The 22,905-nt window shown below is 39.3% G+C and overlaps 1 protein-coding gene across 4 annotated transcripts in view; it reads left to right on the top strand.

Moving 5' to 3' along the window:
• The window catches only part of dot1l (DOT1-like histone H3K79 methyltransferase), a 93,905-nt gene that overhangs the window by 55,446 nt on the left and 15,554 nt on the right, over nt 1-22,905 (top strand). For 3 of the 4 annotated variants that reach the window (XM_072244548.1, XM_072244550.1, XM_072244551.1), the window contains 11 exons: nt 1,637-1,728; nt 3,282-3,383; nt 4,946-5,083; nt 5,843-5,968; nt 7,688-8,172; nt 11,677-11,815; nt 13,118-13,270; nt 18,435-18,552; nt 19,460-20,094; nt 21,845-22,047; nt 22,681-22,760. In XM_072244548.1, coding sequence (XP_072100649.1) covers nt 1,637-1,728; nt 3,282-3,383; nt 4,946-5,083; nt 5,843-5,968; nt 7,688-8,172; nt 11,677-11,815; nt 13,118-13,270; nt 18,435-18,552; nt 19,460-20,094; nt 21,845-22,047; nt 22,681-22,760 — 2,271 coding nt within the window. The remainder of the gene's footprint in view (nt 1-1,636; nt 1,729-3,281; nt 3,384-4,945; nt 5,084-5,842; nt 5,969-7,687; nt 8,173-11,676; nt 11,816-13,117; nt 13,271-18,434; nt 18,553-19,459; nt 20,095-21,844; nt 22,048-22,680; nt 22,761-22,905) is intronic. The other variant, XM_072244549.1, reaches the window with a different exon arrangement.

The following is a 22,905-nucleotide window of genomic DNA, read 5'->3' as shown; positions in this document are numbered from 1 at the left end:
TCAAAGAGCCTGTTTCTGTGCTGTGGGGCTCTATAACTGATTTATTGAACTTTATTTGATTTGACATAAAAATAATGTTTTTGGACTTGCAAAAGTGAAGTAAGCAGTTAACATTTAAGCCATTGCTATTTATAAGGACTGTTGATTATGATTTGCAGTTGCTGATTTTTTTTTCTACTTAAGCTCATTGTAGGGACCCAATTAGTGAACTAAATGCTCTAATCAAAGTTTTGAAATAATCAGGCTGGCTGACCAGTAGCTCACATGATGCTTTGCACTGAAGGTTGTGCAAACTGTGAATGAACATGTTAAAATTTCTGCCCAAACCTTTGATTTGAATTAGTTTTCTGATGCTCTGCAGTGGAAGCAAGGGTAAAGCTTACTCCATAATATTTGGACACAGCTTGAGTTTCTGTGTTATTTCTGAAAAGTGAATGCATCTAGACCTTCTGCTGCTTTAAAGTTGTGTGGAAAGAGCTGGCAGATGAATTATCCATCAAATTCCTTACACATTATTAATGAGACACTGGTATGATGTGGCAGGTCTCTGTTATGGCAAAATCTGCAGATAGACCCTTGAAGCTGAGGAACCTTCATTTGCTGTTGGCTTAAGATTGCAGAATACAAGTCAAAAATAATTCTCCTTTTGTTTTGGCCAACCACATGGAATGCTGCTGATAGAATATAAATTTTATTTTTGACTCCTAAATACAAAGATTCGGTAGATGCTGCATATACAGAGTAACACACACACAACTTAGCAGGAGCAGGTCAGGTAGTGTCTGTGGAGAGGAATAAAGAGTAGAGGGCTCCAGGATGTGATGAACATGGAATTGTGTTGATTTCCCCAGTTGATGTTTGTAGTTTTGATCCGTTTTCTGCAGCGGTAGTGGAAGTTGGCAATATTCTAGTTGAAGCTCAATAACACTGAAGAGATTCTGATCATTGTGGAAAAATTATATTACCAGATCCTTTGCTTCATCACTACAGCCACTTTGGTCTTGTGAGGGAAATGGACCAAAGTGCTTAGTTATGTTCTTTTGCTACTATTAGTTGTCATATTGTTAACACACAAACTGGAAACTTGCTTTATCAGCAGTGTGGTGCATCTCTTGCATCCCCCCCCCCAGTGTACCCATGTAACTGTCTCTTTGCTAAAAGCATGCTTTTAAATCTTGAAATATAGGAAGTGCCCCACAAACTCAGCCGGTTAATACTTCCTGCTGAATATTTCTAACAGTTTGTTTTTATTTATATTTATAGCAACAATTTTGTTGGCTTATCAATAACTTTAAAGTTGAAAATATCCTGTGCAGTACAGTTCAATGAGACTGGAACTTCAAGTTTCTGCCCATATTGGTTTTGCTAAACTTCTGCTGCTAAATCATTTACATATTAATATTCATTTTAAGCTTGTAATTTAAATATTAGAGAACAACTTGTTCAATACTGCAACTGGATTTCTTCAACAAAGTGTCTACCAAGACTTGGATATGAGTTCAAAATGCAGTCTGAGGTTTTGGAAAGTTATTCTCCAAACAAAAACAGGTGTTTTCTCCCTGTTAGAATATTGATTGAAGAAATGTGATAATTTAAGTGATTAATTATGCACTAACTAGTATTTGATCAAATCTAGAGTCTTTCAGGTTGCAGTATCTGCAGTTTATGGCATATATGAAGACACCTCAGTACAAGACTAACTTGCAGCAATTATTGGACCAGGAAAAGGTACGCTGCCTGATTTATTTCACGGTAAAATTAGAGTGCATCAGTAATACGCTTCAAGAAAATGATGTCAGAATTAATGGGCTAAAGGTAATGAAGGCTGTAAGTTGATAGCATTGACTTGAATGTCCAGGTACTATGGTTACCATTTATTTCAATATCTTGACAAAAGTGAGCTTTAGTGTAATATGTAATATTAGTTCCCTTATGACAGAATGTGCTGTTAATGACACTGCCCACTCCTTACCACTGATCTACGTGGTAAATTGACTTGCATTTTTCTCAGATGTGCAAACATTGACTTTCAACCCAAAGCTGTAGGAAATATACGGATGATGGCAGAGATGCTATGTGATCTTGTAGTCTTATGGCCAGGCCTTGGTCATGCCACAGCAGAAAGCCACTTTGGGTGTGTAGGGAGCTGCCCACAGTTTGAAGTAGCTGTCAAACACATGAAGGGCTTTACTTCCTGAACATAGTATTAAGAAAATCTGCTAAAAGCCAATGGAAGAATTGTAAATTATCTTAAAATATTAAAAAATAACTTAAACACAGCTAAAATTCTAAACTTTGCAAGTTTTAGTCCAGTTCATGCAGCACATCACTGCTAATCTAATTTCTCTTGCTCACACATTTCTTTATTATTTCCTTTTTCCCTACTGCCCCTTCCACACCCACACTTGTCCCCAGCTCACTGTTGAGAACTTCATTTTTTACTTTACTCTCAATTTGTGTTCCATACCAGACTCATTCTAATAACTGTTTTTCAGATTTCTCTAGTACAGTATTTTAATGTTTTTCCTTAACTCCGTTCACCAATAATGTTCACAAATGTGATGGGCCACACCAAATAAAATTCCTACAAGGAAGGGGCAAGTGTGTTCCAATCCTCTTAAAACAGCTGTCTGTATTTTGTTTTTGGGTTTCTGTTAATGTTAAGGGATTCAAAGACACCCCAGGTTACTTTGCACTTGGAGTATTGCATGCAGTTTTGATTGCCCCATTACAGGCAGGATATGGAGGCTTTGGTGAAGGATCAGAAGAGGTTTATTAGGATGCTCCTTGGATTAGAGAGTATGACTTCCGAAGGGCAGGTTGGACAAACTTGGTTTGCTTTCTGTGGAACATCAGATGTAGAGTAAAAATGTGATAAGTTTGTAATAAATTTTTGAAACCTATATATAAGGTAGACAATACTAGAGGGCATGCATTTAAGGAGGTTGGGGAGGAATTTAAAGCAGATATGCAGGGCAAGTGTTTTTACATGGGGAGTGGTAGGTGTTGGGAGCAGGCTGCAGGGGTAGTGATTGAAGCAGATACAGTAGTGGATTTCAAGAGGTTGTGGATAGATGGGGGATATTATGTACAGTTGGATGAGATTTAGTCAAATTTGTCATGTTTGGCACAGATGTGGGGTTGTATCTCTGCTGTAGTATTCTATAAATGTGATCCATTTTGGAATAGAGTTTGTGTAATTTTTTTTGTTTGACAAATTTCAGAAAATATAAATCTATGTAGGTAGCTATTAACAAGAGGTGATAATGTTCCTTTTGCAGTTGAAGAACATGCAGTTAACAGGGACGGCACAGCAGCTGTTTCGACATTGTCAGACACAGAAAGAAGAGGTTCGCCTTCTTTTTCAGCAGAAACTTGAAGAGGTATGAACAATGTGGCTGCATCTGTAGAGTGTAAAGCTATTTGTTAAGTCCTTGAACATGAGGCCTCTCTCTCTACTACTAAATTATGCAAGTTTGTTAACATTTCAAGTGGAATCCTTGCAATACTCACTGTCATCAGTTACTTGCACTGTGCTCTATTCCTGTGTTTGTATTGTACACACACAACCTTGATGTCAAATAATATTTTGGCACCCTGTTTTAATTACGATTCCTATTCCCTTTATAAAGCTTTCAGTGTGAACCCTCAGCAAATATCTAATATCAGAATGCCCTGGTTGAAAACTTGACAAGTTAGGGCAGATGGCAAAGTTCTGTGTAGCTTTTCACAGTTGGGGGTCTATGCGAAACATTGCTCAGAAACACAATATTGAAACAGTGGCCTGTATTAGCAGCTCACAGGAAAGGCACATGCTTGCCTTGCACCTTGCTGACAACTGCCACTGGGTTTTTTTTTTGTGGGCTTCAGAGAGGCGACATTTTTTCTAACTGGCATCTGTTTCAGTGTGGCGCTCTCTGCGGAGGCTCTGAGCAGGACAAGAAACAGTGGGGCTCTTCAAGCAGGACAAGACAGTGAGGCTCTTCAACCAAACGTTTTGAGGAATCTTCATTGAGATGCGCAGAGCCTTAACCAGGAGGTATAAACCTGGAAATATAAAACAGATTTAACTGTATGGAAATCAAAATAAAATTTGGCCTGAAGGTAGGGGAAAAGGGATATTTTTTAGTGCAAATTATGGTTTTAGTGCAAATTAAGAGACGTTTGAAATAGTGCTCAACCATATTATTTCTCAGTATCATACATTGTCAAGGCTGAAGTTATTTTCTCATTTGAAAGCTTGTATTCCCTGAATGTGTTTACGAGCTTATCTGTTTGGTTGGTTTAAAGCTAGTGTTTGCATAAAATTGTCAAAAGGAAACCTATGTTTAAAAGAAGTTTCATTTGAGAGGGGTTATAGAAATTGTCATGTTAGATTCAACCATTTCTGTTAAGCAAATTCCTCTTCTCTTCCCAGTTTTAACCCTCAACACCCATAGTTTTTTTAATTCTAAATATTTAATGACCATGATGTGTGTGCTGATTTCAAGACTGCTAACTTTAAAGTAATTGTATGACTATCTGCTAAGCCAAAATTGTTTTGCCTAGTCTTTTTGTTCTTAGCTGCTTTCACTGTTAATTGAAATTGATGATAATTGCCTTCATTGCTAATTGCAAATGTGCAGATTTAATTAAATAAATTGGTTATCTAATAACAACTACTACTCAAACAACTACTTCTTAGGAAATTTTCAGCTATTTAGGGTTGTTTCAAATCCAGTTACTAACTAATGTTTGGGTTTGCCAATTTAAAAAGTTAATTTTAACTTGATGGTTAAAAATATACTGCATGCTATAGTAGAGCAAGTGAGGTTTTTGGTAAATAAGGCTGCATTGTTTTTGTGTATGACGAGTAATAAGGAATTGAGAATAGCTGTTTCAGTTGTACAACATTCAAAGTTCAATTAAAATTTACACTTTGCACCTTGCATATTCTCTCTTCCAGTTGGGTATAAAGGCCATGACATTCAATGATTTACTCCAAGCGCAGAAAGAGATTATTGCACACAACAGGCATCTGAAAGAGCAGACAAAGCAGCTGGAAAAGGACAACGGTGACCTCAGGAAACAAAGTCTGCAGCTGGTAATTATTTAGTGGGCTTAGAATGAACTGTAATTAAAATAGTTTTTTCAAAAATCCTGCCACAGGTTGTTTTTTTTTAACTAGCTGGATTATAATTAGAAAGCAGGTGTGTAATATCAATTTTGTGAATAATTGTTATAGTATTCTTTTAAAAAAAATCTAGGGTTTATTGTTTAAGAAAATAATGTTCTAGGGAGTAGAGTGCAAGATGTATCTTTATTACTGCTATTCATCATTTGGTAGAAACTACTGTGTAGGGGTTGGATGAGGAAGAACATTGTTTCATTTAGTTAATTTATTTAGTGATATAGCATGGAACAGGCTCTTCTGGCCGAATGAGCTGCGCTGTTATAACACCATAACAGTAGCCTAATCATCAGAAACTTTACAATGACCAATTAACCTACTAACTCGTATATATTTGGACTGTGGGAGGAAACCGGAGCATCTGGAGGAAACTTGCACAGCCATGGGAAGAATGTACAAACTCCTTAGAGATGACACTGGAATTAAACTCCGAACTTTCATGCCCGAGCTGTAATAGTGTTGCGCTAACTGTTATGCTACCATGGCGGCCTATTTTTGTCTGTTGTATCTTAAAACATTAATAGATATGAAAGTTTGCTTTAAGCATGTATGGGACAGTTTTAGGGTGTCCACAAACATTTGAGATACTGTAATTTTTCAAATAAGTGCAAGCATGTTTATTTGTGGAAAGGGCAGTTGATAGGCTTTTCATGTGGCACATAAATTCTACAGCTGAAAGCACGATGTGAAGAGCTTAATTTGGATTGGTCATCACTGTCTTTGGACACCCTGCTGAAGGAGAAACAAGCCTTGAAGAGTCAGATCTCAGAAAAGCAGAGGCACTGCTTAGAGCTTCAGGTAGGAGAGCCTCAAGCTGTTCTATTCAAGTTCTATTCAAATAAAGTCAAACAGTGAATATCTGGGATAAATCCAAGATAAAAGTGCTAATGGAAAATGGAAATGCCATATGGCAAAGTGATTAATTGGGATTGTGAAAAAGACAGTGACAGGATACTCAAGTTTCAGTGGTGATGGATCTTCCAAAAGTGGTTCATTTGGATTGGAAGTGAATATGCACTGATAACTAGGAGCTGAGATAAGCATCATCCTACTCCAATTGGTCTTTGCATCATGTCTGATTACAATGGTACTGGATATAGAAAGTCTGTATTCTACCTGTTGGTTAAATCCAACCTTTCCCTCATCTATATCAATGGTGTTGCAAACCTCATATCTGAATTTGTTCTCAAACTCATCAGGCTTAATCAGCTCATTGAAAGTCACATGATATAAGCATATTAAATTTGTGCTAATATTTATCAATCCTATGATGAACTCTTGATGAGCATCTCGTGAAGAACCTACCATTCACTTGCAAACTGGGGCAATTTACAGTGGACAATTAATCTATCAGTCCAGATATGGAGCACTTCAAGAAAGCTCACATGGTCATGGAGAGCATGCACACAGCATTGTAGTTTAGGATTGCATCCAGCTCTCTAGAGCTGTGGGGGTTCAGCTCCGCTCACTGCGGCTCTCCACTGCCATAAAGGCAAGAGCATACACTTTCATTTACACTTGTGTGTGCTTCTCTGAAGTTGGCATGATAGTTTTGAACATATCATTTAAATGTATTTATGAAACTTGGTTATTGGCACTATTTTCACTTGTAATCTTATAGTTTTGAGATTGGGGTATAATTATTTACAATTTAATGATGATAGCCGTGTACGTTTGTAAATAACATAGGCTTTCACTTGTATTAGGCACAAAGATTAGAAAATGAAATTACTTCTTTTGTTGTTGATGAACATAGTAAATTTGGAACAGATTATTTGGCAGAGGAGAAAAGCTGTGTAGTAATTAGCAAAAATGTTTGAAGGCACTTCATAGGAATGTTATGAACAAATACTAATGCCAAACCACACAGAGTCCTGGAGCAGATGTCAAAAATCTTGTTCTAGGGGTTGGTGGTCAGAAAATGTGGTGAAGAGGTAGATTTAAAAGCTTGACAGCTTTGCTCATTGCAGGCACCAGCCCCAGTGGAGAAGACATTAAGTTTCTTTTGTGTGTGACAGAGCACAATGAGCAATAAATTCCATTTAAATTCTGAATATTGGTTATAAGAACTGTCTACTGTCACAGATTTAAAAAATTTTATAAAGTTGCAAAGCTGGTGAAAACTGGTGGTCATTTTATTATGGGCCATCATTCTTGTCATCTGTGATACACGTTTCCACCGATATCAGGTTTAGACCCTAATTTCAGCAGAAAAGGGTTATTTGTGTTACTTTACAATAATTGTGATTTTTGACTAGTTTACATGAAATATTTTAAGATTGGCAATCTGTTGCTTTATTTTTCAGTATTTAACAAAAGTAGGATTATGGGGAGAAGGTGATAGATACCTATCAAATTATCATTGATACTGATGTAACCTCCACTTTATTTAATTCTTTTTATTTCTGAAGTAACTTTGTTTGCATATATTTAGATTCTGTGTATGAAACTATATGTTCATAATTGAGTGAAATATAATTATGGATTATAGCTATTTTTCTCCTCTGATTCCATCAGATAAGCATTGTAGAGCTGGAGAAGAGCCAACGGCAGCAAGAGCTAATACAGCTGAAATCTTACATGCCATCAGATGATGTATCCCTTCAGCTACGTCACAAAAGCAAAAATTATGAAATGGATGCAGAAAGAAACAGATTTCAACTTGAAATTGAATGTCCTAAAATTCCAATGGGAAGTATGAATGGTTTGAGTCCAGAACTCTCGATTAATGGAAATGCAACTCCTTTTGAAATTCACAGTTCTTTAAGCCGGCCTTCTTCCAAATCCCAGAATGTATACAACACTGCATTTCCAGATCCGGACAATGAACTGTGCATCCCAAATTTTATGAGCAAACATAAAGTGGACAGATCATCGAATCATTCTCTTCCCGATTACACCAGGTTTTCTCCAGCTAAAATAGCACTTCGTCGACATTTGAACCAGGATCATACTGGAGGGGGGAAGCTCACACATGAAGTACAATCGGCCTGCGCTCAGAGGTTAGTGACAGACAAATGAAGAGTGAGGCTGAGCTGTAATGAAGGGTTTCATTTGCATTCCCAAGAAAAACAATGGGAAAGCACTGCCCCCTATGGGTAAACAACAGGAATTCTGCAGATGCTGGAAATTCAAGCAACACACATCAAAGTTGCTGGTGAACGCAGCAGGCCAGGCAGCATCTCTAGGAAGAGGTACGGTCGACGTTTCAGGCCGAGATTCTGCGTCAGGACTAACTGAAGGAAGAGTTAGTGAGGGATTTGAGAGGGGGAAGGGGGAGATCCAAAATGATAGGAGAAGACAGGAGGGAGAAGGATGGATCCAAGAGCTGGACAGGTGATTGGCAAAGGGGATATGAGAGGATCATGGAACAGGAGGCCCGGGGAGAAAGGCTGGGGTGGAGGTGGGGGGGGAATCCAGAGGATGGGCAAGGGGTATAGTCAGAGGGACAGAGGGAGAAAAAGGAGAGAGAGAGAGAGAAAGAATGTGTGTATAAAAATAAATAACGGATGGGGTACGAGGGGGAGCTGGGGCTTTAGCGGAAGTTAGAGAAGTCAATGTCCATGCCATCAGGTTGGAGGCTACCCAGACGGAATATAAGGTGTTGTTCCTCCAACCTGAGTGTGACTTCATCTTTACAGCAAAGGAGGCTGTGGATAGACATGTCAGAATGGGAATGGGATGTGGAATTAAAATGTGTGGCCATTGGGAGATCCTGCTTTCTCTGGCGGACAGAGCATAGGTGTTCAGTAGAGCGGTTTCCCAGTCTGCATCGGGTCTCACCAATATATACAAGGCCACATCAGGAGCACCGGACGCAGTATATCACCCCAGCCGACTCACAGATGAAGTGTCGCCTCACCTGGAAGGACTGTCTGGGGCCCTGAATGGTGGTAAGGGAGGAAGTGTAAGGGCACATGTAGCACTTGTTCAGCTTACAAGGGTAAGTGCCAGGAGGGAGATCAGTGGGAAGGGATGGGGATGAATGGACAAGGGAGTTGCGTAGGGAGCGATCCCTGCGGAAAGCCGGTGGGGGGTGGGGTGGGAGGGAAAGATGTGCTTAGTGGTTGGATCCCGTTGGAGGTGGCGGAAGTTACGGAGAATAATATGTTGGACCCGGAGGCTGGTGGGGTTGGTGGGGTGGTAGGTGAGGACCAGGGGAACCCTGTTCCTAGTGAGGTGGCATGAGGATGGAGTGAGAGCAGATGTGCGTGAAATGGGGGAGATGCGTTTGAGAGCAGAGTTGATGGTGGAGGAAGGGAAGCCTCTTTCTTTAAAAAAGGAGGTCATCTCCCTCGTCCTGGAATGAAAAGCCTCATCCTGAGAGCAGATGCGGTGGAGACGGAGGAATTACGAGAAGGGGATGGCATTTTTGCAAGAGACAGGGTGAGAAGAGGAATAGTCCAGAGAGCTGCCATTTCACGCACATCTGCTCTCACTCCTGTCCCATGATCCTCTCATATCCCCTTTGCCAATCACCTATCCAGCTCTTGGCTCCATCCCTCCCCCTCCTGTCTTCTCCTATCATTTTGGATCTCCCCCTCCCCCTCCCACTTTCAAATCTCTTACTAACTCTTCCTTCAGTTAGTCCTGACGAAGGGTCTCGGCCTGAAACGTCGACTGTACCTCTTCCTAGAGGTACTGCCTGGTCTGCTGCGTTCACCAGCAACTTTGATGTGTGTTGCCCCCTATGGGTATAAGTTTTCTCTGTCATTTATTGTAGAAATCTTCACTGTTTTATTTATTAAAATCTGTGTCCAAATATAACAGTGCTCAGTGTTGTAATCTATCAGATTTGGATTTTAAAATCCAAAACTAGTAATTAAATACAGATAATTAAAAATTGAACTTCTGCACAATTTAATGTAAGGAAAATTGAAGAATACTATAGACACTAGAGATTAGTTAGCCATCTGATTACTAATTTAATTGGTTTAACACTACATTGTGTGCCGAAGGGCTTGTACTGTTCTATGTTCTGTAGGATGAGCTCACAAAATTGGATATTTATCGAAGGTAGAAGTATGAGTAGTGACTCAATTTAGATTTAGGCTTATTTATCGCATGTGCATCAAAACAGTCATTTGTGATAACAACCAACACACTATGGATGTGTTGGAGGTAGCCCGCAGATGTCGCACCATATTCTGTCGCCAACACAGCATACCCACGATGGTCAGCAGAAGAATCCAGAATGGAACAAAACAAAACAGAACATACCAAGGAACAGCAACACAAGAAGCTCCATTCATCCCAACCCACACACATACATACATACATAGTCCTCCAACCCCTCCAGCAGACTCATGGATTTGTAGACACTGGGTCTGTACGCCCCTAGATAAGCTACTTCTCTTAAGATAAACTAGTAAATTAATTTTACTTATGATTGCACCCTAAAGAATTAGAATGCAAATAATATTTTAGTGTGCCTACGTTCATGACAATCCTAACCATATGTTTTTGGTATTTTTAAAGAATCCATAAAGCTACACACTAAATTCTGTCATGCACAACTTGCGAATAGAAGGAATCTGTTTAATGAAGGAACAATGTGTAAAAACTAAAGATAGCACTCTAACCACCTTATTGCATTGCAAGATCAAAGTTTGCAATGCTGTAGATTATAGTCATAGAACACTACAGCACAGAAACAGGTCCATCCTGCCTATCTCGTCAGTACCAGACTATTAATGTGTCTTCCACACCCCTCCCATCTATGTACCTATCTAAATTTCTCTTAAATGTTGAAATTGAGCCTGCATACACCACCGCTGGCATCTCATTCCACACTCTTACCACCCTCTGAGTGAAGAAGTTGCCCCTAATGTTCCCCTTTCACCTTTACCTATGACCTCTAGTTCTAGTCTTTCCCTGACCTCAGTGGAAAAAGCCTCCTTGCACTTACTGTATCTATTATTATGTGCTGTGTCATATGATGTAGGTGATCATGGTTTTGATCGTGTTGGTTAACAAATTGTCCTTGGCAAATTTTTCTACACAAGTGGTTTTCTATTGCCTTGTTCTGGGCAGTGTCTTTATAATACAGGTGACCCCAGCCATTATCAATATGCTTTAGAGATTGCATAGCGTCTGTGGTCACATAACCAGGACTTGTGAAATGTACCAACTGCTCATACGGCCATCCACCACCTGCTCCCAAAGCTTCACATGACTCTGATCAAGGGTAAAGCAAGTGTTACACCTTGCCCAAGGGTGACCTGCAGCCTGCCGTAGGGAAGGAGCACCTGCACCTCCTTTGGGAGAGTCGTATCTCCGCCCCACCAGCCAGAGTCTTACTACACCTTTCATAATTTTATATACCAACAGTTTGGTGTACCATAATTTCGTAGCTTCAGAAAACTTTGAATGATAGGAAATTTGGAACACATTATTAACCTTGTTTATGGAGATTATTAAAGGTACCAAATTTATTAATTTTAAATGCATGTCTCTATGACCAGATTCAATGCTGTATTTAAGTGTAATAACTGAATGTGTTGTAGGATGGATTGTCTGAAAGAAATCGGCCTTTCACATCAGAGTCCAGGAGTTCCTAATGGTATTCAGCATGGTTCCAATGAACAGCTGCAACCATCATCACTAACAATCCAGCAGATGGCATGTGAGAAAAGTGTAGAGAAGGTATTGTAATGGTGTTGATCGTTTATGAACTATGTACAGTGTGGTGTGATACATATTAGCTTAATTTTTACGATTATATCAAACCCAGAATTACCAGATTCAGAAACTTTCCCCAAGTAGTAAAGCTGATTAACACCTCCATCCACTAAACCACCCTTCCACACCGCCAACCACCACTACTTTATTTCCTGTTATGTACAGACAGACACTCCTGTGCCTAGCATCACATTATGGGGATACAATCAATCTGTGTATATAAACTATCTGATGTATTTATATATTTTTAAAATTATTGTGTCCTTTATCATATTGTATATTTTTGTGCTACATTGGATCCAGAGTAATGATCATTTTGTTCTCCTTTACACTTGTGTATTGAAAATAACATTAAACAATCATGAATACTTTGAAACCCTTCATCTGAATTTCATATACAGTACTGTGCAAAAGTCTTAGGGGCACACATATTTAGCTCAGGTGCCTAAGGCTTTTGCACGGTACTGTATTTGTGTGTGAATTTCATTCCAAGTTATTGGGTAGATTTAAGGTGGAGGTTGATAGGTTCTTGATTAGTAAGGGCTTCAAAGGTTCTGGGGAGAAAGACCGGAGAATGGGGTTGAGAGGGGTAATAAGTTAGCCATAATGGAATGGCAGAGCAGAATCGATGGGCCAAATGGTCTAATTCAGCTCCTATATTTTGTGGTCCTGTCTACTTCTGCAGAATTGTCCGTCTTATAATTCATTCTTCGTATTAGTACACAATCCTTTCAAAAATGTAAAGAGGGAAGAAAAGTCAGCCTGTCTAAAAGCAAACAATGTTACTATACATGGAAATATGATACTTGAGATTTAATAAAACAAATTGGAGCACTTGATGCCAACTTGATCTCCAACACAAGTGGGTAGTTGGTGATACCATCATGTTAATGGTGATCATATTTGACCTAATTTTTTTCCCTGCCCTCTGGCAGTATTAACCAATCATACTACAGACTGTTAAGTTAATACTTTTTTAGCTAGCTCCCATTGGTCTCTTGGTCCCATTGAAACAGCAGAATAAAATCTGAGCACTTCATGAAAAATCCATAAGAGATAGGAGCAGAATTAGAGTAGCCCAGGTTTCAGTTATCTGCCGGCTAATGTGGCTGAATCTTGGAAGATTTGCACTGTAATTGATGTGCATTGCTTATGTTTCTCAAATAAATCAGTACCATCAACCTAATCACAATTTCTAAAAGGTTGTGTTGCTTTTCGTTTGTAACTATTTGTATTGATTTGTAACTGTTCTTGCATTCCCCTCAGCTTTCTAAGGAGTTCAACAAAAGTCCAGTTAATAATTCTGAAACCATAACCAGCCTACCAATCAGTATTCCATTGAGCACGGTTCAACCAAACAAATTGCCTGTCAGCATTCCTTTGGCCAGTGTAGTTCTGCCAGTTCGTGCTGAGAAAGCGGTGAGTAATATACTAAAAATGCAAAATTATAACATTTTAAATGTTTTAATGCTTTTTGTATAGTTTAATAACATGCTCACATCATGGCTAATCTTACCATGTCAGTGTTCTGTTTAGTTTTAAAGAGATTATGAATTCTTAGCTGTATGAATTGCTCTCTTATTTAGTCACATTGCTCCTTTTCCCTCATTATTAATAATGATTAATATTAAGGAGCAACAGAACTAATACAACACAGGAATATTTTTTGTTTATAGAGAACTTTTCATGCAAACAATGTAGTTCAAAGTGCTTTACAGTGCTTTATAGTGCAAACATGGAAAGAAAATAAAAAAAGTAAAAATAAACCTGAAAATAAAAGACAAAAAGATGTTAGCTAAAAGCAAGGTTAAGTAAATAAGTTTTCAGCTGGCATTTTGAAATTTCAAATGAGTCTGCATCCCTTGTAGTTTAGGAGTGTTGTTGAAAATAGCTGATCTGCCAATTATTTTTCGAAGGAGATTGTTGAAATTTAAGAGACTGGCAGAAGATGCCTGTAATGTTGCTGCAAACCTGAATTAATTCCCATGACTCTCCTACCTTGGCCTGGGCATTCTGATATGCCACTGTGGCTTGGATTGCTGCTTTGGAGAGGAAGCCCATACTTATTTACTAGTCTCATTTTATTCCTTCTCTCTCTGCTGCTTCTTCATGACATATACAATCCTATTGATTTTATTTTGTTCTGCTGGAAACATTGTAAATCTGTTGTTCATACCGGTGTCATGGCCAGGTTTCTGGTTGCCCTACAATGTTACAAAAAGCATTAGTGACTATGGAAACTGGAATAAAGCATCAATGTTTCAGGCCAGGTCTCAAATGTTGACTCTTCATTTCTTTCCATGGTAGATTCCTGCCTTGCTGAGTTCCTCAAACGTTTTGTGTGTGTTACTCTGGATTTTCAGCCACTGTAGAATCTTTTGTGTTTCTGACTAACCAAAAAATGGACAGCATCTAATATGTTTTGTCTCCATTGTGGCATTGCCCTGACATCTCCTGGCAATTTAACGATTCCTTTATTCTTTTCACAAATAGCTTGACACCATTCCATCTCCAGTGCCACCTGGAGCATATTCCAACCTGAAAGAATAGGCTGTCTGTTTTCTTTCCTTGAAAATGTTTCTCTATCATAAAAACATAAGAAATAAAAGCAGGAGTAGGCCATCTGGCCCATCGAGCCTGCTCCACCATTCAATAAGATCATGGCTGGTCTGACCATGGACTCATCTCCATCTACCTCCCTTTTCCCCATAACCCTTAATTCCCCTACTGTGCAAAATCTATGCAACCTTGTCTTAAATATATTTACCAGTAGCCTCCACTGCTTCAATGGGCAGAGAATTCCACAGATTCACCACTCTTTGGGAAAAGCAGTTCTTCCTCAGCTTCATCCTAAATTTACTCCCCCGGATCTTGAGGGTATGGCCCCTAGTTCTAGTCTCTCCTACCAGTGGAAGCAACTTTCCTACCTCTATCTTATCTATCCCCTTCATTATTTTATGTTTCTATGAGATCTCCTCTCATCCTTCTGAATTCCAGCAAGTACAGTCCCAGGCGACTCAATCTCTCATTGTAGTCTAACCCCCTCATCTCTGGAATCAACCTGGTGAACCTCCTCTGCACTGCCCCCAAAGCCAATATATCTCTCCTCAAGTAAGGAGACCAGAACTGCACACAGTACTCCAGATACAGCCTCACCAGTACCCTGTGAAGTTGCAGCATAACCTTCCTACTCTTAAATTCAATCGCTCTAGCAATGAAGGACATCATTCCATTTGCCTTCTTGATAGCCTGCTGCACCTGCGTACCAACCTTTTGTGGTTCATGCACAAGCACTCCCAAGTCCTCCTGCACAGCAGCATGCTGCAATCTTTTACAATTTAAATAATAATCCAAAATGGATGACTTCACGCTTACCAGCATTGTACTCCATCTGCCAGACCCTTATCCACTCACTTAACCCATCTATATCTCAATGCAGACTCTCCGTATCTCCTGCACAATTTGCTTTTCCACTCAATTTAGTGTCTTCAGCAAACTTGGTTCCCTCTTCCAGATCATTAATGTATATTGTGAACAGTTGTGGGCCCAGCACTGACCCCCGCAGCACATCACTTATTACTGATTGCCAACCTGAGAAACACCCATGTATCCCAACTCTCTGCTTTTTATAGGTTAACTAATTCTTTGTCCATGCTAATCCATCACCCCCAACTCTATGCAACCTTATCTTTTGGATGTCTTTTGTGTGTCAACTTATCAAACGCCTTCTGGAAATCCAAGTAAATAACGTCCATCAATCCACTGTACTCGTTATATCTTCAGAGCTCCAGTAAGTTTGTCAAACAGGACCTACCTTTACTGAATCCATGCTGTGTCTGCCTGATGGATCTATTTCTTTCCAGATGCTTCGCTATTTCTTCTTTCATAGTTTCAAGCATTTTCCTAACTACAGATGTTAAACTAACTGGCCTGTAGTTACTTGCCTTTTGCCTATATCCTTTTTTGAATGGTGACGTGACATTTGCTTTCGTCCAATCCACCACAACCTGCCCAGAGTCCAGATAATTTTTACAAATTACCACCAACAGCCTCAATTATAACGTCTGCCGTTTCTTTCAGTACTCTGGGATGCATTTCTATCAGGACCAGGGACTTGCCTATCTTCAGGTCCACAAGTTTGCTCAACTCTACCTCTTAAGTGGTAGCTATTGTATCGAGGTCCTCACCTCCTATCGCATCCATATCATCTCTCTTTAGCATTTTAGACGTCCTCCATCGTGAAAACCACACAAAATAGTCATTCTAAACCTCGGCCATTTCCTCTTTACCCAATATCAATTCCCCCTTCTCATCCTCCAAGGGACCTATGTTCACTTTGGCCACCCTTTTCTGATTTATATAATTATAACAACTTTTACTGTCCATTTTTATATTCTATGCTAGTTTATTTTTCCATAATCTATCTTCCCTTTCGTTATTGCTCACTTAGTGGCTCTTTGCCTTTTAAAGTTTTCCCAATCTTCCAGTTTCCCACTACTGTTGGCAACTTTGTATGCATGAGCTTTTAGTTTGATGCCTTCCTTTATTTTCTTTATTTCCTTCGTTATCCTTGGCTGGCTCTCCTCACCCTTACTGTCCTTGGTTTTAACTGGAATACACTGTCCCACTGGCCATGTTCCCAGTCTACCCTATCCAACTCCCCTCTCATCCCAGTGTAGACTCCCTTATAGGCATAATATACTGGTTTTAGATCAAACTATTGCACCCTCTGCATGAGAAACTCAGTCATGCTGTGATCACTCTTTCTAAGAGGATCCCTTAACTACAAGATTGCTAATTTTACCTGTCTCATTGCACAGGACCAGATCCAAGATAGCATGTTCTCTTGTAGCTTCAGTAACATGCTGTTCAAGAAAGCTATCATGTATGCATTCTATGAAGTCCTCCTCAAGAGGACCAACTTGATTCACCCAATCTATGTGCAAGTTGGTCTTTCATGAAAACTGCTGTTTCATTCTTGCATGCCTCAGATATTTCTCGGTTTATTGTCTGTGTCACTGTAATGTTATTGTTCGGTGGCCTACAGACAACTCCCACCAGTGATTTTTTTTTCCCCTTTATTATTCCTAATCTCTACCTAAATAGATTCAACATTCTGCTGCTTAGATCTTATATCGTCTCTCACTATCACCCTGATCTCATCCTTAGTAGCGCTACCCCACCTCCCTTACCTTCCTGCCGATCCTTCTGTATTACTTGATTCTTGAATACTTAATTCCTAATCCTCTCCACCCTGCAACCATGTTTCTGTGATGCCCGCTAAATCATATTCCTTTATACAGATTTGTGCTACAAGTTCACTGACCTTGTTACCACTGCTATAGGCATTCATAGTGGCCATTGAACTTGTGAGCCATTGGAATCGACTAGCTTCCACTGCAGTGTAAGGGTTTTTCCCTGATTCTCAACGTAAACTCTAACAGAGTGGGAACAAGTCCAAGAAATTCCCAGACCATAAGGCATACAGTGGTCTGGCAGTTTCTTGGACTAGCTCCTATTTAGCTAGATTGGACCTCATATTTTAAGCAAAGTATATTGGAAATAAAATGTTAAAGCTATAATCAGAATCACATTTAATATTACTGGCAACTCATACAAAATGCTGGTGGAAATCAGCAGGTTAGGCAGCATCAATGGAAAAGGGTAACTGGTTGATGTTTTAGGCTGAGACCCTTCATCAGGACCCTTGAGTCCTGAAGAAGGGTCTTGGTCCGAAACGTTGATTTCTTGCAGACTTTCCCGTGCTTGTAATACTTGCATATGTTGTGAAATTTGTTGTTTTACGGCAGCAGTACAGTGTAATACATAATTTAAAAAATAAATTACAATAAAAAATATATAAAATTAAATTAGTGCAAAAAAGAACAAAAATACTGAGGTAGTACACATGGGTTCATTGTCCATTCAGGAATCTGATGGCAGAGGGCAAGAAGCTTTTCCTAAAATGTTGACTGTGTCTTCAGGCTCCTGTACCACCTTGATGGTAACTATGAGAAGAGGGCATGCCCTAGGTGATGGGCGGGGGGGGGGGGGGGGTCCTTAATAATGGATGCAGCCTTTCTGAGGCATCACTTTTTGAAGATGTCTTTGATACTGATTGAGTTAGCCAAGCCACAATATCTATATCAACAATGATGCACAAAATAGTCCTGGTGGAGGGTTAATGATGGGGAAATAACAGGCCTTAGTGATTGGAAAATCATAAACCACTGGTTCTAATATACTAAGCAAAACATGTAAGTAATATTTATATTGAATTCTGCATATATTGAATCCTGAGTTGTGTTTGAAGGATGTAGATAAGTCATAGAGCACTACAGCAAAGAAACAGGCCTTTCAGTCCATCTGTTCTTTGCCAAACTATTATTCTGCCTAGTCCCATCGACACTTCTAACTTACTTAATTTTTCTGAGTTAAAGTTCTATCAGAAGCTATACAATGTGTTTTTTCTATTTTTGATATACTGTGGGTGCTGGTTGTTTTCAGTTATCTAACTAAAGGCAACAATGAACCATTTTCACTATTTTCAGTTTAAATTAATATAGCATGCTCTCTTTTATAGAGAAACACACCTAGTCCTATTCATATTTCAAATCGTGACTTATCAATGCTTGAGAAACAATATGGTGCTAACTATGGAAATTCAGCTGCAAACAAACCACAGTCTTCGGCTACCTCAGGTAATGATCCTTTTTTATTTACATTCTAATTACTATGTAGCAGTTTATTTGCAATTGGTATAGTTTGATACTTAAGTCATATCTGAATTTTTTAATTCAGCTCTACAATAATGTGAATGTTACACTATTAGTTTTGATGCTAAGCTTGTTTTTTTAAAAGTAAATTGCAGGAAAAAATGTTAAAGATAGGCCTGTCAAAATCAAAGTAATGATATAATGCCTGTAAATTTCTATCAATACTACATAGTGTGGGGGGGGGGTAGGGTGGTGGGGTCAATGCTATTGCTACTGTTTGTGCAAGGGGAGGGGGGCTTTGGACTTCAATGTTTCTACCTCTCACCTATGGGTTTTATTTCTGTGAAGAGTATGAATTTCAGGTTGTATACCATATACATTCTCTGATTTTAAATGAACCTTTGAATAAGTCTATGTAACACATAAATCACAGCACCATATCACTCAAAATTACAAGGTGTAAAACGTGCAAATGTGCTTTATCGTGTGTGTGTGTGTTACACACTGTATGCTTGGAGCAAGAATGACAGCAATAGTAGGATTAAATGTTTTTATGAGTCACATTAGCCACTGTACACGCTGGGCAACTTACAGTGCTAGTGCGAGAAATGGGCCTGTTGAGATGAACAACTTGCAAGCTTAAAAGCCCATGCAAAAAAGAGGGGATCTACTGTGCATAGGAGGCCCAGTTGATTCATCCACACAGTCAATTGGGCGTATGTGCATTTGCCATATTTTCGCAATCAATTTGACATGGTTGAGAAAAAATTCATGTTGGTGTTTTGAGAAGATTTTACTGCTGATTTCTAACATATGCTAAGCAACACAAGGTAGATGGAAGATGTATTTTTATCAGCGCTGAGGCTATTGCAGTGATTGTTTTGTTTTGTAGGTTATTGTTACTCTGCTGGCTCTATGACGGTTAATGGAGTCCATTCTGGTTCTTCCATCCAATCAACACTCAACAGTCATGACAAGACATTAGAAGAATCTGATTCCACCAGCGTAGGTCTCCTGGCCAACAGTGCTGGCTTGCAGAGTACAAACTTACAGCACGCAACAGCGCACCTGATGCCGTCTCGGAATTCTGAACAGACTTGCCCTGCCACACAGCATTCCTCCAGCCCCAGGCTCTCGAGCTCTCAGAACCCAACAACCAGTTCCCCCAATGTTGGTGGAGTTTTACAGTATGCAGACACACAAAAGGCCTTCTCAGAAGTAATGAGAAAAGACTTACCATCAGACCAAGGTGCCTCTGATCAGGAGAATGAATCTAAACGGAGGGTAATATTTCCCACTGCAAATGGTGGGAGCATAAAGCAGCCCATTTTAAACAAACAAACTTCATTTGCTTCGGCTGTCAAGTTGGAATCTGGGCAGTCGATGCCTCAAGAAGGGAAAAAGAAGGGCCGAAGAAAACGTTCTTCCCTGACATCCAATCTGAATGCGGGAAATTCCCCTAAACGGAAATCCCTGCTTGCTTCGCTTGGTCTTTCTTCAGGATCCCCTTTGAATATAAGCTCCATGGTAAGTGGCTTGATCTATTTCTATTTTACTGATAAGTTTGGAAGAAAATCTGGACTGCTGTCTTGCAAGCCTATTCAAGGATCAACTTTATTCATCATATACATTTACTTGTATTAGGAATTTGCTGTGGTGTGTTGGTCAGGGCACGACATGCACAAAAGCAACATTCAACGATTATAAAGAATTTTATAAAAAATCAAGTTAGAGGTTGAAGAGCAGATGTAGAATACATTTTCAATATTTATGCATATTTTCTATATGCATAGGCTTTAAAGATTCTAAAGAATAGATGAAATATTGTCAAGTTTTAAAAAAATTATTGGACAAATTTTATTAGCGACAGTCAGTGGCTCCAATTTGAATACTAGGCTTTTTAAACTTAAAATCTGAGTCTTGCATGTGCTAATGAACTGGATGCATAATCCACTATGGGGCTCTGAACAAAGTACTGTGGCAACATGAACACCCTGATTCTGTCCCACAGCAAATCTGACTTGTGATCTGGTGAACTTGATGGGGATTCTAAGCCTGTGATTCAGGAAGCAGAGGGAAAGTAAAGTTAATTATTTCAGTTCAGTGTTTTTGAATCAACTTATTTTAAAAAAAAAAGTTTTGTGGCTGAAGTTCTGTTCTGTCAAATTTCAGAACTACTTAAACCAAGCAGAATTAGGCCATTTGGCTCCTTGAGTCAGCTCTGCCATTCTATCATGGCTGATTTATTACCTACCTCAAACCCACTCGTCTGCATTTTTCTGTAACGTTTGAATATTTTCTGAGCAACACCAAGAGAATTCTGCAGGAACTCAGCATCTTTGAAGAGGAGTAAACAGTTGATGTTTGAGACTGACACCCTTCGTCAGCACTGAAAAGGAAGGGAGAAGAGCCCAGAATAAGGTGTGGGGAGGGGAAGGAGTACAAACTGGTATGTGAAAGGCGAGACCAGGTGAGGGGGAGTGAAGTAGAAGTTGGGAGGGGATGGGTGGAAAAGGTAAACTGCTGAAGGAGAAGGAATCTTATAGGCAAGGAGAGTAGACTATGGGAGAAAGAGAAGGAAGGGCATCAGAGAGAGATGATAGGCATGTGAGGTGAAGAGCTAAGAGGGAGCCAGAATGGGGAAAAGAGAGAGAGCGGGGAGAGATTACTGGAAGTTGGAAATCAATAATCATGTCGTCAGCTTGGAGGCTACCCAGATGGAATGAGGTGTTGTGTCTCCGATCTGAGTGTAGCCTTATTGTGATAGTAGAGGTGACCATGGTCTATTATGCTAGAATGGGAATAGGCAGTCGAATTGAAATTGCTTTTTGTGATAGATGGAGTGGAAATGTTCAACAAAGCAGTCTCCCAGTCTATGTTGGGTCTATGTCAGAGTTACTGTTGATTTCTAACATCTGCAGAATCCAGAATCTCCTGGATTTCTCTAACTTCCAGTAACCTCTTTCCTCCCCCTTCTGTCTTCCATCTTCCATTCAGGCTTAGCTCTTATCCTTTCCCTTTTCCCTGTTTCACCTATCAACCTTTCATTCTCCCCCTCCTCCCACCCTCTTATTCTGGCTGCTTCCTCCCTCTTTTCCAGTACCGATTTATGGTCTTGCCCTGAAACGTTGGCTGTTTATTCCTCTCCACAGATGCTCCCCGACCTGCTGAGTTCCTCTAGCATTTTGTATGTGTGTTACTCAGGATTTCCAGCATCTTTAGAATCCCTTCTATTTTTGTCAAGCATTAAAAAATCTTGGTTTTTTTTGTTACTTAGGTCAATAATATCAATCAACCCCTGGAGATAACAGCAATTTCATCACCAGAAACTTCAGTGAAAAGTTCTCCAATTCCACATCAGGATAATGAAGGGCCTCCAAATTTGAAAAAGAAGAAAATGTTTGCATCTAATGGTGTTCATTATTCACCTCTTACATCTGATGAAGAACATGAGGAGGAAAATCAACAGATTAATGGAAGGTGGGACATTTGCTGCTAAGTTTCATGTACTTGTTCTTAAATATTGGGCATGGGGTAATCCATGCGACTGAAGCTCAGAAATGCATCTGACATGCAATGTAATCAAATTTATATACTTTTCCTCTGTTTTGGAGCCCAAGAATTTGAATGAAGGGAGCTGAGATATAGGGGAGATAATTAATTGTGATTGTTCCGAATTTATCTGTTGTGACTGTTGATCTTCTGGTTAGTATGTCCTTTTTTTAAGGTGGGGTGGTATGAATTTTAATTTTAAGTAGCCTATTTGGAATAATTATAGTAACTAATGTAAAAATTAGCATTTAATGAGAAATGGTATTGCATATAAAAATGTGTATAACAATTTACAGTCAGTTAAATCTTAAAATTCGAGCCCATTAACAATCTACATGTGCTCGTCTCTTAACTTTCATTCTGGCTACACACAAGTGCAGGTAAGTTTATTTTATATTTTACTTCAGTGTTTGGTAAAATTTAAAAAGTTAAACTTAATTCAATCTACAGTATTTCAACTGGTTTTAAATGTTAGTCGTTATCAGAGGCATCGGGTGTCAGCACAGTTATGAGTGCATTCATTAATACTCTGTTTGTAAAGATACTTTTTTTGCTTTCAAGGATTGAAAGAAAAATGACTCAATGCACTGTGTCCATCGAGAGTAAAGAAATTACACCTGTCTGTGGTGAAAGTGACCCAGGTAAATTGAGTTTGTGGAATCTTTTTTATCCTGAAAGAAATCTCTGAATTATTTCCTTTCATACTACTATTCCCCCATAGTACATCACCATCAGTGCTGTGATGTATATGAAACCTGTTTTTTAATCACAAATGAGCCCTTTTCT

This window comes from Mobula birostris, chromosome 26, assembly GCF_030028105.1.
Source record: "Mobula birostris isolate sMobBir1 chromosome 26, sMobBir1.hap1, whole genome shotgun sequence".
In the NCBI taxonomy this organism is placed as follows: domain Eukaryota; kingdom Metazoa; phylum Chordata; class Chondrichthyes; order Myliobatiformes; family Myliobatidae; genus Mobula; species Mobula birostris.
This window is presented reverse-complemented; position numbering and strand designations above follow the sequence as displayed.